The sequence below is a fragment of the Anabrus simplex genome, chromosome 1 (genome assembly GCF_040414725.1).
Source record: "Anabrus simplex isolate iqAnaSimp1 chromosome 1, ASM4041472v1, whole genome shotgun sequence".
NCBI classification, from domain to species: Eukaryota; Metazoa; Arthropoda; class Insecta; order Orthoptera; family Tettigoniidae; genus Anabrus; species Anabrus simplex.
In genome coordinates this window covers 993,158,312-993,176,489 of record NC_090265.1, presented here as the reverse complement: position 1 = coordinate 993,176,489, position 18,178 = coordinate 993,158,312, and the positions used below count along the sequence as shown (strand labels likewise).

The following is an 18,178-nucleotide window of genomic DNA, read 5'->3' as shown; positions in this document are numbered from 1 at the left end:
TCTTGCATTGAAGTCACCCATCAATAAGAGATAATCATTCCTATTAATTTTATTCAAAACCCGTTGCAGTTTGTTGTAGAAATCTTCATTTTTGTCTTCATCACCTTCTACTGGGGCATATACTCCAATTACAGACAGGTATCCCCTAGATATTTTCAGACATATCCCTATTATTCATTAATTCCAGAAGGTGTAATCTGTAATGGCAGATTTAAACCGTTTATGTATCATAATCATTATTCCTTCTTGTGCTCGATTTTCGAAAGTTACACCAGCGCAAAACTGTAGGTAATTTTGTGTCTGTTTTCTACCTTGTAGTTTCTTTTTGGTCTCTGATATTACAGCAATTGAGATTCCTTTTTTGCCAAAATGTCGTGTAGCTGTTCCTCTTTGAGCTATACCTCGTACATTCCATGTGGCAAATTTCAGGATGTTTTCTTTCTTCCATTCATTAGCTTTATTCATACTGTAATACTTCTGTTCAATCTCCAGTGTGGAAGGATTCCAAAGATGCTCCGACTCATCCTTATTGCAAATGTTGGGACTCCTCAGAACCCTAGGTCCCGATGCATTGCGTAACGCAGTGGTGAATTTCTCTTCCAAGCTACCACCTGGGGTAGTGCTTTCTTTAAGCAGTTTTCCCATTTTGCAGTCGTATCTTTGATAGACTTGAAAGCAACGAAATGTACCCCCAACTAGTTTCTAGCAAGAAGGAGGAAAGTTCAGTGGTAGGTCTGTCACCTTTCAGCTTCTGAACCAGCAGAATGTACTGCATTTCCTCAGTACTGAGATGGAATGGTTATACTGCCTTGACTCAGCCCCCAGAGCCTTGTCTGTAAAAGCAGGTTACTGCACCATGGGCAGGTGAGGTTGAGATTTGGTTAGGAGAGGTTATAGAATGCACATGACTACCCCTTACAGACCCCATTTATCCATTATTTTAGTTATTTCACCTTGGATCACAGCTATAAACATATTGAACCTGATTTTTCTCAAAAATTGTTAGAGTTACGAAGAAAATGCGCATAACGTTTATAAATGAAATTTCAAGGCTTTAGACAGTTCCACCAGCACCAGCGTGTATAAACCCTGTTCTGAGATCATTAGAGTATGCGGATGCCAGTTATGGGGTATTTCAAGAGTGCCGTGAAATGCGGCGCTTTTCAAATTCAAGATTTGCCAAGAGTTTTTGTATTTATCAAGCACATATTTCATTATGGCATTAAAAGTTTTTTTATATCCCAAATAAGAAGCAGTGTCAATGCCTTTGAACCAAAATATCTTCTTTCCAGTAGGAGTTACTTCGATAAATATGTGACAATCAAATTTGTCTTTGTTGTCTGGGCTAATGCTAAAATGTTTCTTTATTAACTGGCCATGCGTAGTAGCATGGGTACTGCTTGAACTGATGTATCTATTTCTTTAGTTGAATTTAGTTGGAATTTCAAATCGTTACGCACAAAATCTACATACTGTTGAGTTTCAGGTTTCTTCAAATGCAGTATGAGTGTATTAAGACTAAGTTCATTGATAAAAAGCATACATGGTTGCATTTTGTATAAAGTATCGTTTTCAAATAAACAAGCACGAACCACAGCAAAAACATAAGGAGGCTGATGTTTCAGGGAAACCATTAGTTACAAAGAAAATGCATATAACATTTCTTGTAGAAAATGACATTTCAGAGCTGCTAGATGCACTTCATTTTTGATAGGTCCCACCATTTTTGAGATATTTTAGTTGATGAAGGAAAAAATGGCCTAAATTTCAGGTATGCCCCTGTAAAAATTTTCTACTATTTCAAAATTGTTAAATGCATAAAAATTAAAATTATTGCTTGCAAGACTGGAGGTTTTAAGCTACCTGTATATCTGTACCAAATTTCAGCTCAATCATTTCAGCAGTTTTTGAATTATATTCAGGGCATGAAATAAACAGGCACCATTCCATTTCATTCACTATATGTAGAGAGACACTAAAAAAATATACCATAGTCAGATCATCATTCAGAAATTACTTAGAAACAGCTGTGTAGTACAAGACATGTTATGTAGAGATATTCTTCAGTTCAAAGGAGAAATTATTATTGCTTCAAATTCAAATTTTAAAAAAAAAGGTTGATATCCTATCTCCGGAATTCAAAATTGGGCATTCCAGAAACTTTCAAAGATTAGAAAAATTTGGAAAATTGTAAATTTAAAAAATCCTCAAAATTGACAGATAGACATCTGCAGTCTGCTCAGACAACAAAAATGTAAAAAATCAACGGGATAACAACTTAGAAGACAGTTTATAAACATTGTTGGATCCGTATTGACCTTCAATCAACTTTGAGAGAAAGTTTCCACTTTTTCAATACTGTATTTGCCATACATATACCGTATAATCCCGAATACCACCCGTCACCGAATAAGACCCGCACCATAAATTTGAGATGGGAAAATATGGAAAAAAATCAAATAACTTACATACCTATTTATTTTTCTTCTAATATACCACAAATATAAATTCAAACAGCTTACAATTAATAAAATCATCACAAAAATCGGTCCAATACTCAGATCATTCACAATTCACCGTCGTCATCTGTAGTTTCACCATAGGAATTTTCGTCAGCTGGCATCTTTCCACAACTTTTGGACACTAGATCATTGGGAATGCACGCCCATTCGGTCTTGATCCAGCTGCATATTAGTCCCACTTCAGGCCTCTTCACTTACCTGGTTGGTGTTAACGCGTGATCAAAATCAGACATCCATTCGGTGTACAACTGTGTCATTGCAGTTTTGAAAGGCAGGTTCACGCACGCATCCAACGGCTGTAGAATAGAAGTGAGTCCTCTGGGAATTATCGCAAGATCGGTTTTTCCTTTGCTCATCATATCTTTTACGGCGTCAGTTGTATGTCCTCAGTAACTGTCCAACACAAGCATGTTTCGTTTTTGTAACAAAGCTCCCGGGCGACGTTGCCAAACGCACTTCACCCAGTCCTCAATTAACGCACTGTCCATCCAGCCAGACTCATGTGTTCTAACAATAACACCGGACGGCAAGTTTCCTTTCGGAAGTGTTTACCTTTTCAGAACCACAAATGGAGGTAGTTTGGTTCCATCCGCTAATACGCACAACATTACCATGTATTGTTGCTTTTCGTTACCACCTGTTCTGATGGTTACACTTTCAGGACCCTTTGTATCCACTGTATTTTCCAACGGCATTTCAAAATAGACAGGTGTCTGGTCAGCATTCCCAGTTTGCGACAGCAAATAAGAATTTTGCTTCCTCAGATGAGTAATGTGACACTGAAAGGCCGTTAATTTTTTACATACGCCCCAGGGAGAAATTGTGAAATAGACATACGTCTCCGAATGCACAATCCCTTTCTCCAATAAAAGTTTCGGATCCATCCGCAGCTTGCAGTAAAACCCTGTGTTTTGAGTTCTTTTGTGATCTCTGGTGCTTTCAATTGACCTATTTCGCTAGAAACACCATATCGTAATTCACATTTTTCTATCACAAATTTGTGGAGTCGTTCTTCAATTTCCGGAAACACAGCCCTCCACCCGCGGAACACTCTGCGATCGCCGTTACTTTTTAGAAGTTTTACCTTCTTCCGCCAATCACAAATACACGATTCACCAATATTGCACTTTCTGCCAACAGCACAATTTCCGTATATTTCAGCTTCGCTTACAACTTTAAGTTTGTCATGCACAGTAAATGATCGCAGACACCGTTTTGAATCCATCGCTTACTATCGAGACAGCACTTTCACGGGACAGATACGGAACTCAAATGCGAGCGAGGTAGACTTCCGTAACCAACAGTCTCGACTCTCGCAAAGTACGATATCCCGCGAGATCAGCTATTCGCGCACCCAGCATGCCAGCAACACTTGTGAAACAAATGACGATCGAGCATCCGCAGCAGCGGCTTTCACATTTACCGCATATTTACCCATATTCTTTGATTTATTCTTGTATTTCATTACCTTGCATTTCACATTTACATGTCAATGTAACAGTATTGAGAAAAAATCAATCTTGTTTTCTAGAATGCAACTAAAACACAATAAGACCTGAATGCCCATTTACATGTGGTATATTGAGTATGGTAACCGTATTCAAATCTATTTGAATACTCCATGTAAACATAGTAAATATTTACAAGAATGAATAGCTTGAATACGACCCGCACCCAAGATTTAGAACAAATATTTTTGGGGGAAAAAGTGCGGGTGGCATTCAAGATTATATGGTACATCTCTTCTTTAACCTTTCCATTATAGGCCGTATTTTCCATGTCTTACCATTATGGTCAATTTTAGTGTTGTATGCAACGTGCAGAAACCTCCAGATTTGAAGAAATCTGCCTCTTCTCATTAACTGGAAAGTGCCAGGTTCTTCATGTCGTCATTCAAATCCTGGAAGTACCTTTTGGAAGTCAAGTTATTGTAGCCACTAACATATAACATAGCAATGAAGCACTGTATTTCTTCTGCTGTTATCTTTGGGTCCTGACAATTTGAAAGTAATGCATAGCATCTGGTTTCTTCCACTAAATGTTTTATGAATTCTTGGTCAATAAACAATTCAAAAATTTCAGTTACCGACATGTGTTCATATCTTGTATAATCTGGAATAAGGAATGCTGTAGGTTCATGAATGTCAAAATCAACTCCTTTCTCCCAGCACATTTCTGTTGTTTCCCTCTCAGCGACCCATTTGATAACTTTTTCAGATATTGGGGTAGATATAATTTCAGATGCAGCTGCCTGTAGTGCAGGTGGCTCTACCTGTTTTGGTCGATACCTATTCTTTCCTTGTTGAATAACCTTATTTCAGCGTTAGCCAGTAACTGACGAGACATCAACCTATCCTGCCTTCATCCTCATTTCTCGAATCCTCATCTGTTTCTATATTTGGTACTGGTGGTTCAAAAACATCAACCTTAAATATCATCATTGTAAATAATGTCCAGTGCTTCAGCAAGTGAAAACTCTTTCCTAAAACAATAAAGCAAAATAGACATCATACCATATGGTGAGCTTGAAATTAGGAAGCCATAACTTCACATATTTTTAATAAAATAATTTGTAACTATTATAGAATATATATTGCACTGTACAAATGAGTATACTGCCAAAAAATAATCCATGTAATAATTCAAAGCTTATAAAAATACACTTACTTGAAACAGATGTTCATTTTTGCTCTACATTCAGCGAACAATTTTCAAACTGTCTATATGTTATTATCGTAACAAACACGACATTGACAGATACTTTGTCGTAAATGCGATTCCTTTACAGAGCGATAAGCAATGGTACCAATTCTCCAGCTTAACTGTAGACGCACAGTAACAGCATTAATAGTATGTCCTGACTGGTGTAAAACCTTCAATTATTGTGTTTGGTATAATTTATTAAATGCTAAATTATCTTTTATTAAATGTGAAATATGAATAATACATAATTTCCCTGTAAATATGTATTATACATGGTATATCCTCAAATACGTATTGTGTACAAGTTTAACCTCAAAATCTATATAGTCGAAAGTGGTAGAAAACTCTATAATGTTCGTATATTAGATTTATTCTGCTAAATTTGGTATACCGGTATATGAAGGGTTCTGGAAACTTACTGTAAGGTTTATTATCCAGATACATGTAGAGACATTAGGAATGTTGGAGAGATTTCCATGTGTATTGGTAAACAGTATGGAAAGTTCTAGCTGGATCCTTTACTGGAATACTCCATTCGACTGGCTGGTCAATCGATGTTTCGAGCATGTTCCAGTAGTGTGTTGTAAGAACTCTTCCAGAAATCAATAATTCTAGACGGTTGATCGAACAGTATATATATCGAGCCGTCAGTCAGTGAGGCGGTCAGTTCAAGAGAGTGTATGTTATAGGGCACGAGTCAGTGTTGTTAATATCTGTACTTGTCAGAATCGATTTCAGGGTACTCCGCTATTAAGTGTTGTAGTGTCACTTGTTAATGTGTGTAATTGTGTGTTGTGGCATACAGTGACAATAAAGTAATTTACACAGGAAAGTGAACGTGTTCTTGGGTGATTTTTATTTACTTCAAATAAAATCGCATTTGAGAGTGAGAAATTGGCGACTGTGCATGACAGGACAGGACACTTCGAGACCCAGCAGTGAAGATCGACCAAATGACTGGGGCAATTTTATGAAAAGCACTGGCATCTCTAGGTTTACCGACGGCTGGAAGCAAAGTGGACTTTCAAGAGAGGCTGCGCCAGGATTTGATAAACAACGCGGAGGACCCGGGCAGTTCTGACTTCGAAGTCACCTTGGAGAAAGAAACCAACGACCAGGTAAGCATTATGTTTGCACAACTAACTGCTTTGATTCAGGCCCAGTCTGAAAAAATCGAGGCCCAGTCTATAAGCATCGAGGCCCAGTCTGAAAAACTCGAGTGGAAAATCGAGGCCCAGTCTCAGGAAATAAAGGGCCAAATCAATTCTTTGGTCAAAGATCTGAAAGAAGATATTCCAAAAATGAATAACAAAATCAGCAGCTTAGAATTAGACATAGATAAAGTAGTAAGTGATATGCACACCTTGGAAAACAAAGTCGTGGAGAAGATTGGAAAAATTGAGTGGGAATCCAACAATTTTAAAACCAAAGTAGGTCAAAAATTTACGAAGTTTAAATCCAAGGTTAATAGAAAAATTTTAACCCTGGAGAAAAACATTTCTGTAGGCAGTAGTCAACCTGGCAGAGGTATGGACCTCCCCCTTGGGATACCGATTGATCCCAGAGTAATCAAAGACAGCCTACTGGAATTTCATGGAAGGCTCGAGGAGTGTCCTAAAACATTTCTAAAGACATCGGAGTCTCTACTGGGTAGGACAAATATACCTACGGAAATATACTTGCAAATTGTCAGCCAGCAACTAAAAGCGTCAGCAGGGGCTTGGTGGCAGAACATTAAAGGGCTCAGCCTCGACTGGGAGGAATTCAAGAAAGAATTTGTCCAGAGATTTGACTTGGAGGCTGTCCAAACTTCAGTACAAAAAAAGTTCCTAACTGAAGCACAACCCTGTGGAATGAGAGCAGGAGCTTTCGTAATTAAAAAACTCCAGCTCTTTAAGAGATTCCGCGAGGGGAAAAATATTGACACGAGTGTCCCTTATATAATTGAACTGCTGCATGATAATGTTCGATCGCTTGTGAAGGTGGCAAAACCGAAAACATTTGAAGAGTTCTGTCACATCGTAGCAAAATTAAACAAAGAAACAAGTTACCATGCCTCAAAAACGAAAACCTCAACAGCGGAGAAATCCCGGAAATGCTACCGGTATGGGCAGACCGAGCATCTAAAAGACCACTGCCCGGAAAACTAGATTGGAACCGTTCGAGTTGGCACAAGGATGGTTCCGGAAGAATGAAGAAGCCCCAGATACATTACACCTGGCTAGAAGGTGAACATATTGGTCAAATCTATAGTGATAATTAACCTAATCCACCCCACCCAGCTATTAACTTGATGATTAATGACCAGCCTTCCATCGCTATCCTTGACACTCAAGCTTCACACTCGTTTGTGAACATGAATGTGGCAAAATTATTAAAACCTGTTCGTCCTGCTACGGTGGCAACAGTCAAGGGGGCAACCCATGACATACATTACAAGATTGAGGATTGTACCTTTCATCAAGCCAAGTGCTCTACTGAAGTCATAGATATACCAGTAAAGGTGGTCAAAGATTTGATACCTGACATAATATTAGGACACGACTTCTTACCTAAATATGGGGTAGTGATAGATTATACAACCAATGAAATATTCTTTGGTAATAAAAACAAAATTAGGTTGGCATGAGTAGAAAATAAAGCCTTTGAGTCGGAAACTTTAGAAACCAATGTATTGGTCAAACTGAAAACAACTGTTGAGGGTGGAGGAGAAGAAAGACCTTGAGAAGTTGCTGAATAAATTCCCTGAGGTCATTACTGATAGAATTGGATTTACCACAATGGTAAAACATAAAATAATTTGTAAGGATAACACCCCAGTTAAACAGGGGCCTTACCCACTAAACCCGGATAAACAAAAATTTGTAATAGAAAAAATCAAGAAAATGGAGATAGATTGAATCTTCAGTATCAGGATGGGCTTCTCCAGTAGTACTACCTAAGAAGAAAAATTGTGATTACCGACTTCATGTGGACCTATGTCAGGTAAATAACAAGACTACATCAGATGCCTACCCATGCCGGCTCTCCGACGTCTGATAAAGCAAGTGAGTGGGGCAAAAGTCTTCAGTACCCTCGATTTGAACTCTGGCTACTGGCATGTGGAAGTCGAAGAAGAGTCTTGACCGATGACTGCTTTTTCCACCCCAAGAGGACTCTATCAATTTAGAGTCATGCCCTATGGTCTTAAGAATGCTCCAGCCACCTTTATGCGTCTGATGGACGAAGTCTTGTCCGAATACACAGGTGACTTTTGCCAGGTCTATCTGGACAACATCCTCGTGTACAGCAAGACTTTTTCGGACCATTTAGAACACATAGCCAGAGTCTTAGAGAGGTTAAGGATTCACAGACTTACCTGCCAAGTCAAGAAGTGTCAGTTCGCTTCAAACTCAGTTGAGTACCTAGGTCCTGTGTTGACGGACAAGGGCTTGGAGAGACAAACTGAGAATAATAGGGCCATTAAGGAACAGGAAAGGCCTCACACGAAACACCAGGTACATCAATTTTTAGGCATCTGTGGGTGGTACAGTAGCTTTGTACCACACTTTGAAACGAAAGCTGCTCCGCTAACCGACCTCCTCAATAAAAACATACCGTTTAAATGGACCCAAAGGGAAGAAACAGCCTTCCAGGAAATAAAAAGATCTATTTGTGATGCTCCAAGTCTAGCTTATCTGGATACAAGCCGGGAGATCTGTTTGTAGACGGATGCGAGTGACATTGGTCTTGGGACCATACTGTTCCACGAGAGAGGAGGAGGAGGAGGCAAGGATATAATTGAGTGTGCCAGTAGGAAATTCTGCTCCTGAGAGAAACTATTGTACAGCCGAGAAGGAAGCATTAGCGGTTGTATGGGCAGTCAGGAAGTTCAGAGGATATCTGGAAGGAAGGAAGGAAGGAAGGAAGTTCAGACTCTTTACAGACAACTCTTCACTTCAGTGGTTGAATCGAGTTTCTGGAACTAAGACCAAACTGATGTGATGGGCCTTGATCCTTGCCGATTTTGACTTAGAAATTTGTCATGTTCCAGGCGTAGCCAATCAAGCTGCTGACAGTCTATAAAGAAATCCTGAGAACGGACAGAAATCAACCACGTACTTACTAGAGAGAGAGAGAGAGAGATTCCTGGGCCAACTTACAAATCAGTAATACTATTGTTTTACGTCAGTTTCTGTGAATGTGAGGCACTGCAGGTCAGATCCACTGATTGTTTTAAATTCATATCCATCCATTCATTTTTCGTCCTCATGTTTTGAATTCTGGTCACTAGAGGATTTTGGACTTTTAATTTGTCATTACATTTTGTCTTATTTTGTACAATTAGGGGCCGATGACCTAGATGTTAGGCCCCTTTAACCAAAAAGCATCATCATCATCATCATCATCATCATCATCATCATCATCATCATCATCAATAACCTGCCTTTTAATATTTAACTTTCTTAGTTACATTTGTAATAACATAGTATATAACATTTGTAGCAATAAATAAATACATTAATTAATTTTGGTGGACTTATTTTCATAGTCGGCATATTCAACCATTCCAATTTACAAACTCTCACACAGTTAAGTTGGGTAGAATCAATTTTATTTTCTACTAGTTGATGTACATGTGCTTCACTATGGAATTCTACAATGTATACAGAATTCTAGGTTAAGTAGTGTATACTTCGTGAGTTAAGGTTATATTAAATTGCATAGCTCTTAATGTTACCCCAGAAACATGCCGGGAAATTCACCTTACGCCTTTCTTCATGTGAAGACTGGGTTAGGGAATTTTCATTGTAATTGCAGGCCCTCTTGCCTACTATCAGTTACAATCAAGTTGGGAAGTTTTCATTATGTTGACAAGCCCACTTGCCTACTGCCAGACAATCCAGTTGGACAGTTTTCATTATAATGGGAGGCACTCACTCTCCACCTGCCTTTTTACATCTTTAGAAAGACTGTGTGGTTTCCCCAACTGAAATCAACATAGGTCATTACAGTGAAGTCAGTAGGAATGTTGCGATTAAAAGCAGTGTTGTCATATGAAACACTCGATCAAATGAAAAAGAGTCCAATGTTCCCACGCTGGAATGACCAAGCCACAGACTGCCGTGAGCACTCCTTTGCCATTATTCCTTTAAGCGTGCACACTGGTCATTCCAATCAGTGTCTCAGAGTAGGGATCCAATAGTTGGAATATTATGATGAACCAGTGTTACGTACCAGTAGTATCAGAAAATTTGTGAACCAGAGTAATGGTATGCTAAAGAAGAAAGTTATCTAACTGCCCAGCTACTTCCCGCCAATATTGAGGCAGGGTGTAAAACTCCATATGCAGCAGTAATCCCATTTATCGGAGATGAGTGGCAACAGAAGAGACAACACATCACAAAACACAGTGGTCAACGTAATGTTATTGTTGATCAGTTTTATGAGCTTTCGATATTGTAGGCCTTCACATTTAGTTCCCTTCTGACCCTGTGATATTAGGACATCTAATGTAAAGGGAATATTTCTTTCTTTTATGACTCCCTCTTGTCTTGTTCTTCAAGCGATCATTCCTTCACGATCTGCCTTAGTCAACTCTTGTTCTTTTCTGACCCTGACAGCGGTGCGTATGGAAGCCTAGAGATTCTTTCATTTTCACGCCCTTCATGCCCCTTGTCTTTCTTAGGGCGATACCTTCATTTTTGGAAGTGTCGGACTGCTTCCATTTTTCTTCCTGATTAGTGTTATATAGAGGATGGTTGCCTAGCTGTATTTCCTCTTAAAACAATCACCACCACTTTTATCATAGTTGGAACGGTAAAAATGTATAAGACATTAATGATTGAAAATTTAATTCTGTATAATTTGTTATGTAGAATATATCAATAGGGCCATTAATAACATAAAGATTTGAGAATTAAATTTTAGACCTTCCCCTAAACTACCATTTCACTCAACGTGAATAAAATTATTTATAGCCTAGATTGTAGTGGCTCATTCCCAGACTTGACATACTTTCATTGAATTCTCTTCAGCCATTTTCTTGTGATGCGCATGCATACATACAGACAGACAGACACAGACAGAAATGATGGAAAATGAAAAAGTGTATTTCCTTGTTATTGTGGAGAATACCGATACAGAAATACTATTCTTTTTAAATTCTGAGCAATGTACAGACAAAACTCTTCTAATTTGAAACAAAAGCAAATCCAATGGTTCTACAGCACTACAGCCTTAGCTTATCAAGTGACCGCAGCTCAGCCTGAAGACCAGGAAACTACGAGATGACTTATGGTCAATGCGATGATTCCTTTTAGCCATTTATCTTGGCTTTCTAGAGTGAGTCTAATTTGAAAAATATGTATTTATTATTTAGCATCATTATTTACTTTGCTTTACTTCTGTTGAGTTGCTGAAATTTATTTGTGCCTTGTTACTAAATATTTCTAATTATATTTATAAGTAAATGCATATAAAATTGACTTTAAATTGGACTATTTCTAAATTTTTTGTTTTCAGTAGTCAGTTTTTTCAGCTTTTGGCTAAATCTACATATTAAAAGAGCTTACTAAAAATGGCTTTGCAGATATGTCCGTCCGTTCAACTGGACCGATTTACTTCATTTTTGTTTTATTCTCTCCAGAATTACTTGCTGGTGAATCATAAGACATTGATAGGTTTTTAAGTTCAGCCAACTTTGAATAATCATATAATCAAATCATGAAATGATCACTCCAATAATTGCAGGCGAAGGCTTACCCTAACCTGCAATACATTCTGTATTTAGCAGGTTGCTAAGCAACTAACACTTTCATTAATATCCTGATAGTTGTGATTTTCATCCTTAGTAATGTCATTGTATGCAGCCATGTTTGATTACTACCTGTCAAGTCAGAGGGTATACACTTCCTCTGATCATGGAAGAATACTGCTAGATACTCTTTGATTCTCTAGCCTTTCCCAGCTTCCAAATATATTCAACAGATGGCAGAGCATTCCTAATAAGTTACATGCTGCTAAGAGAAAAAGTCTACATACAAACAGTCCCCATCATGACATAAGCCTTAGACATTATCCAGAAACACCTATGAAAGGATAACCTAGCTACATTAGAAAGAGTGAATCATTCATCAATCAATCACTACTACTGATCTGCATTTAGGGTAGTTGCCCAGGTGGCAGATTCCCTATCTGTTGTTTTCCTAGTCTTTTCTTAAATGATTGCAAAGAAATTGGAAATTTATTGAACATCTCCCTTGGTAAGTTATTCCAATCCCTAACTCCCCTTCCTATAAACAAACATTTGCCCCAATTTGTCCTCTTGAATTCCAACTTTATCTTCAAATTGTAATCTTTCCTACTTTTAAAGATACCACTCAAACTTATTCGTCTACTGATATCCTCCCACGCCATCTCTCCACTGACAGCTCGGAACATGCCAAGATAAATACGTCTATAGACAACCGAATGTTTTTTCCTTGCTCCCACAACTACTTAAGGAAGACTGTTATCTTATCGTAACGCATTCGACTTTCACTCCTTCAGCCAGTTAAATAGACTACAGGCAGCTGAACAGCCACTCAAGAGGGCTGTTGTCTTATCACAACATACGAAATTGGCATCTTTAACAGTCTATCAGCTTTGCTTTTTCTTATCCTCTAACAGGAGTATTCAAGGAGGCACATTTCTGTTTCATTATAAAGATTGAGCTGTTTATTGCTCTACCCCCAACAAGTTTTTTGAGCGCATTGACTCAACGCTCCGGAAAGTATAATCGTGTGAACTTTTGACATGCAGCTTAATACTGCGATTTAAGCCAAGGACATTCTAATAATTTTTATGTTTGGACAGACACCTACATTGATATCCTCTTTTTATAACTTGTAAGAGCAATCAGGATCCTGATTTTTCACCATACAGGTTTGAGTTTGAGGCTGATGATGCCCTTAATATGGGCGAAACATGTCCCTTAACATTTTATAATAATATTTAATTTCTAAAAAAGATCTCTTTGTATTGAATAGGTGGATATTAAAAAAATAACAACACTTGTAACATACTTTGTATTTACATGCCACTTAGTCGAGCAGCTCAGCTCCTTTCTCCAAGTCTTCCCAGCCCAAACTTTGTAATGTTTTTGTAACGCTACTCTTTTGCCGGAAATCGCCCAGAACAAATTGAGCTGCTTTTCTTTGGATTTTTTTCAGTTCTTGAATCAAGTAATCCTGGTGAAGGTCTCGTACACTGGAACCATACTCTAGTTGGGGTCTTACCAGAGACTTACATGCCCTCTCCCGTACATCCTTGGCCATGTATTATTAAAGGCTCCATTGAGACTAACCTATGAGCTCAAAAGACAACTGTTCTGTATATAGAAGAACTGCAATTAATTATACCATTGCCTTCTAGGACACAATACGAAGCTTTACGTAAATAACTGTAGGATAAAAAAGGGAATGTATGGATAGATTTTTTTTCCAAAGAGATGCATGATGATGTCAGAATGAATGATCTGACTATGAACTACTGCATTCCATAATGTGCTTCTTTTAAATGTTAATAATACCATTGAAAAAAGCAGGCAAAATAATAATATGACTAGGACAGGCATATCAAGAAGAGTCATCATACCTATTTATAACAAATGCTGCAGAGCAGCATGGATAGTCTAGTTTTGGTATTAAAGGATTATAACTTAGACATTATGTCTCTAATAATTTAAGACTTTATCTCTTTTGTATTGAAACTTTATCCTATGCAGAGTACACAAACTACTTCTGTGTGTTTTGAGAGCATATTAAGATGCTTATGAGTATTTCAGATAATTGTCAAATTTGTGAAAGTCCAAAGATTGATGGATGCTAGGCCTATATTTATAGTCTCATGATTGTGAATCTCTCTCTCATGTATTCTCTTTCTCATATGCCTCAAATTCATGAATTCTTGTTGTAGAATTATTTTTTTGCATTTTGTTGTGTAAATGTTATATAATTATTGTTTAATCAGAACTCCAATTTCCATAGGAGGAGCTGTAGCTATTGATGTCGCATCCCGTCCAGAATATTCTTCTAAGATTTGGTGTGTTGTTTTGGAAAACACCTTTACTAGCATTCCAGATATGGCAAAAGTTTTAATTGGCTGGAGGCTAGTGAATTATCTGCCTCTCTGCTTTTATAAGAATAAGGTAATAACTCTTACAATGCTATATTTCTTTTCATTTTCTTTGCTTTTCTGTGTAGTGACATTAATAATTGTACACAAATACTTTGTGGGAATTTGATCCTTGGATATTTTTTTTTTTAAACTGATGGTTGGTGATAGTGAAACACTTTCTGTGGATGCTTTGACTGAAGGAAGCCATGATGTATTTAAAGTATATTTTTTATTGAAATTGTGTAGGTATTTTATTATTTATCACATCTCGAATGATTCCTTCTGTGAAGGATTTCTCATAAAGGATAAATCACCAGCAGTGCCTAACCACTGGAACAAAGTATGTTTAACACCATTACCTTGCTTCAGAGAATTTTACTGAAACATACAATACTTCCAACAGTTTTAACAAGCCTCAGCTCTATGGGCATAACTCCATCCTAATTTCATTTTACAGACAAAGGATTCCTCAAAAGTGACTTGATTAACAAACTGAGATTGAATATGGCAGTATGGTAAAAGGAATGTCTGTCAGCATAGAGCATGTTGTCAGATCTGTAAAAATATAGCAGGTTTATTAGGACACACACGATGTGCTAGGGTTATTTTAATGCTGTGTTTGGAGATAGAGGGTATAGGAAGATAAGTGATTATTGTGGTGAAGATAGAGAAGCTAATAGAAATGGGAGATGCTCACGTGATTTTTGTGTTAGTATGAGAATTAACTGTTTCACATTGACTTTTAAAGTATAAGGCAGTTTCATACCTGCCAACTTTTACCGTTTATCCGTAAAATTTACAGTACTTCCAGACATTTAAAGAATCATATTCTGTTAATTTTCCATGCATACTAAAATCAAGAAAGGGAGAAAAATTTGTCTTTTGCACGGTATGTGGGTGTGATATTAATATTGCACATGATAAAAGAAATGATTTAAGTAATCATGTCAAGTGCAGTAAACACGTAAGTTATGTTAAATCGAAGGAAGATAACAAGAAAATAAATACTTTTTATGCCAAGTCTGGAAACATTGACGTAATTATGGCCGAGTGTCTGTTTATTACCTTTTTGGTGGAACTCAGTGTGCCCTTAACACGTTCAGTACCTGCTTCTGAGCGGGACACTTGAATGCCTGGACCAGCCATTTTCATGCCCAGCCCTCTTGACGTGCATCACTTAATAAAATTTACAATTACTTCTAAATTATGAATGTTAGAAAAATGACTTTGTGCTTACCTCTAGTAAATGTGATATCTGGTGTCACAGGTTTCAAAATACATTTAATTTTATACAGCCTATCTGTATTTTCGGCGTAATGATTACTGTCACTGAAGTGAAGAAATGAAAGAATATGAAGGAAGCGTATTCGGAACATTGTTTTAGAAAATATCGGAGTATGAAAAACAGGGTCTTCGGTCCAGTATATTTTTATATCAGGATTTTGAACTAATCGGTTTCCACGATTGCATGATCGAATTCTTTGTGAAAGGCCGGGGCGCCGCACTTATCACTTGACTCGCGTATAGATTGGTCTGCTCACACACATACTGATAAAATTCGTCATTCATGAAAATACTCACGTAACTCAAAATATCCTGCTTATTTTCTATTTGAACATTTATAACTGAATTCTCTGTAAATAGTGGAACAGGTGGACAATAACTAGGATGATATGTATCAGGCACTTCACCTTCCTCTATAGGCCTATCGGATTCGGGAATCGGAATTTCCTCGTCACTCTCACTTTCACTATCTGAGTCTATTTGAGGAATAAGTTCATCACCAGAATAATCATTGTGAACAATATGTAATAATTTATCTTCCGTAAGAAACTTTGTTTTATAAGCCATTATACTATACTCGGTAAGAACGACACGCACTGCATTGAAATCTCAGGTACCGACTTGACGCGCGAGGAAGTGCTGAGATATTCCCACTAAAACAGCTAAGATTACATGAGCCCACTCAACGCCAGGGTTATCTCAAAAAGGTAAACCAACTTCGTGCTACAACCAGTAACGCTGACTAAGGTGTAAGACTGCATAGATGACGAATATAAACAGCATTGCTTCGCGCGGAACATTAAACGTCTTACGTCATCCACGGCCCGCAGCATAGGAGCAAGCTTAAACGTCTTACGCCGTCCACAGTCCGCAATGAGTTAAATGAGGCTGATCATGCTGGTGCTTTATTTAAAATGTTTCCCACATCAGACGTTAAAAAAGAAATATAGCTGTGGTCGCGCGAAAACGACATGCATTGTAAATGAAATGGCAAAAAATGCATCATCTGAAGTTGGGAACTGCCTTCAGAACGGACCTTTTTATTTTTTTGCAACAGATGGAAGCAATGATACGAATGCCAAGTTGTACCCTATTGTTGTTACATTCTATGATATTCTGCGGGAAAAAGTAGTGAGCACTGTGCTATCCATACCAGCGTTAGACGGGGACTCAACAGGGCAAAACATAGGTTACCTGATATTATCACAGCCGAAATCTCATAACATACTAATTGAAAACTGGGTGGCTTTCTGCTCCGACAATGCTCCTGTTATGATAGGACACAAAAATCGGGTTTCAGCAGTTCTGAAGGAAGTTCAACCAGTTATTGCCGTCATAGGTTGCATTTGCCACCTGATTAATCTGATGCTAATGCTGATGATGCTTGTTTAAAGGGGCCTAACATGTAAGGTCATTGGCCCCCCTGATTAATCTAGCAGCTGGAAAAGGTGCTGGAAGATTACCACTTAAAGTGGGTGAGATCCTTGTTGATATATTTTATTTCTTAGAGAAGAGTGTCAAAAGAAAAGAACGCCTTCGGAAATTTCAGAACTTGCACAATAAAGAGGCAAAGAAAATTCTGAAGCCTGTATGTACTAGGGGTAGTTATCTTTAGGCAGATGTTTGGATAGACTACTGGACCAGTGGGATCTGCTTCTTTCTTTCTCCAGGGAGGAAGTAATACTATGTGCCCAAAACATTTCCACAAGCTTGACATCTTTCAGAATACCTAGAGTTGAACAAAGTAGATCCAAAGAATATCAGAAAAAGATAATTCTTGATTCTGTTACTACACATGTGCCTAAAAGAGTAGCATATTCTTCCAAATGTGACAAACCCATCCTAAAAAGTAAGACTTCTGCTACAACATGTGAGGAAAATTTTTTTATGTTCCTGTCCTCAAACTTGAACAAGGCCTTTTGCACTTTCCTTCATGTGACTATTCCTGTATTTGACAAATTCAATGTTGCCCTTCAGACTTCTACCCCACAACTTCGCTTTTTGTTAGAACTTCTAAAGCTAAAGCAGTTGTTCACCAAGTTTGTTAAGCCCAAAATTGTCAAAAGCTCCTCATTGCTTGAAGTTGAGTACAACTTGATTCAAAATCAAAGAAGTGATGATGATTTAGTTATTGTCATTCAGACTTCGAACATAGTGAATTATCTCCAGGATACAGGTAAATCTATTTTCTTTTCATCAATAAGAAACTACTTTTGTACTGACTGTGACTACATCATCAACAAGTTTTCACTCAAGGATGTTGTGCTAAAGCATGCTCAAGTTGCTAGGTTAGACAAAATTGAAGATGCACAGTTTTTTCCATTTGTTTTTTCTTGGAAAAGTTTCCTATCATGTTATGTAAGGAACAGAATGAAACTACAGATGAGGTGGTGAATGAGCTTCAGAGGCAGTTCACAGCTCTTCAGGTAGATGACACTTTGGCTGCAAATCAAGATGCTGCAAGTGATTCCAGTTGGGCACAAATATCAAGAATTCTTGGATCCGATGGACTTGTTAAGTATAACCGAATT

General features: G+C 37.8%; 1 protein-coding gene across 1 annotated transcript in view; it reads left to right on the top strand.

The window, feature by feature from the left end:
- Bem46 (abhydrolase domain containing 13-like protein Bem46) overlaps positions 1-18,178 on the top strand; it is a 151,224-nt gene that overhangs the window by 81,488 nt on the left and 51,558 nt on the right. Inside the window, exon 4 of the mRNA XM_067149012.2 lies at positions 14,234-14,394. Coding sequence (XP_067005113.1) covers positions 14,234-14,394 — 161 coding nt within the window. The remainder of the gene's footprint in view (positions 1-14,233; positions 14,395-18,178) is intronic.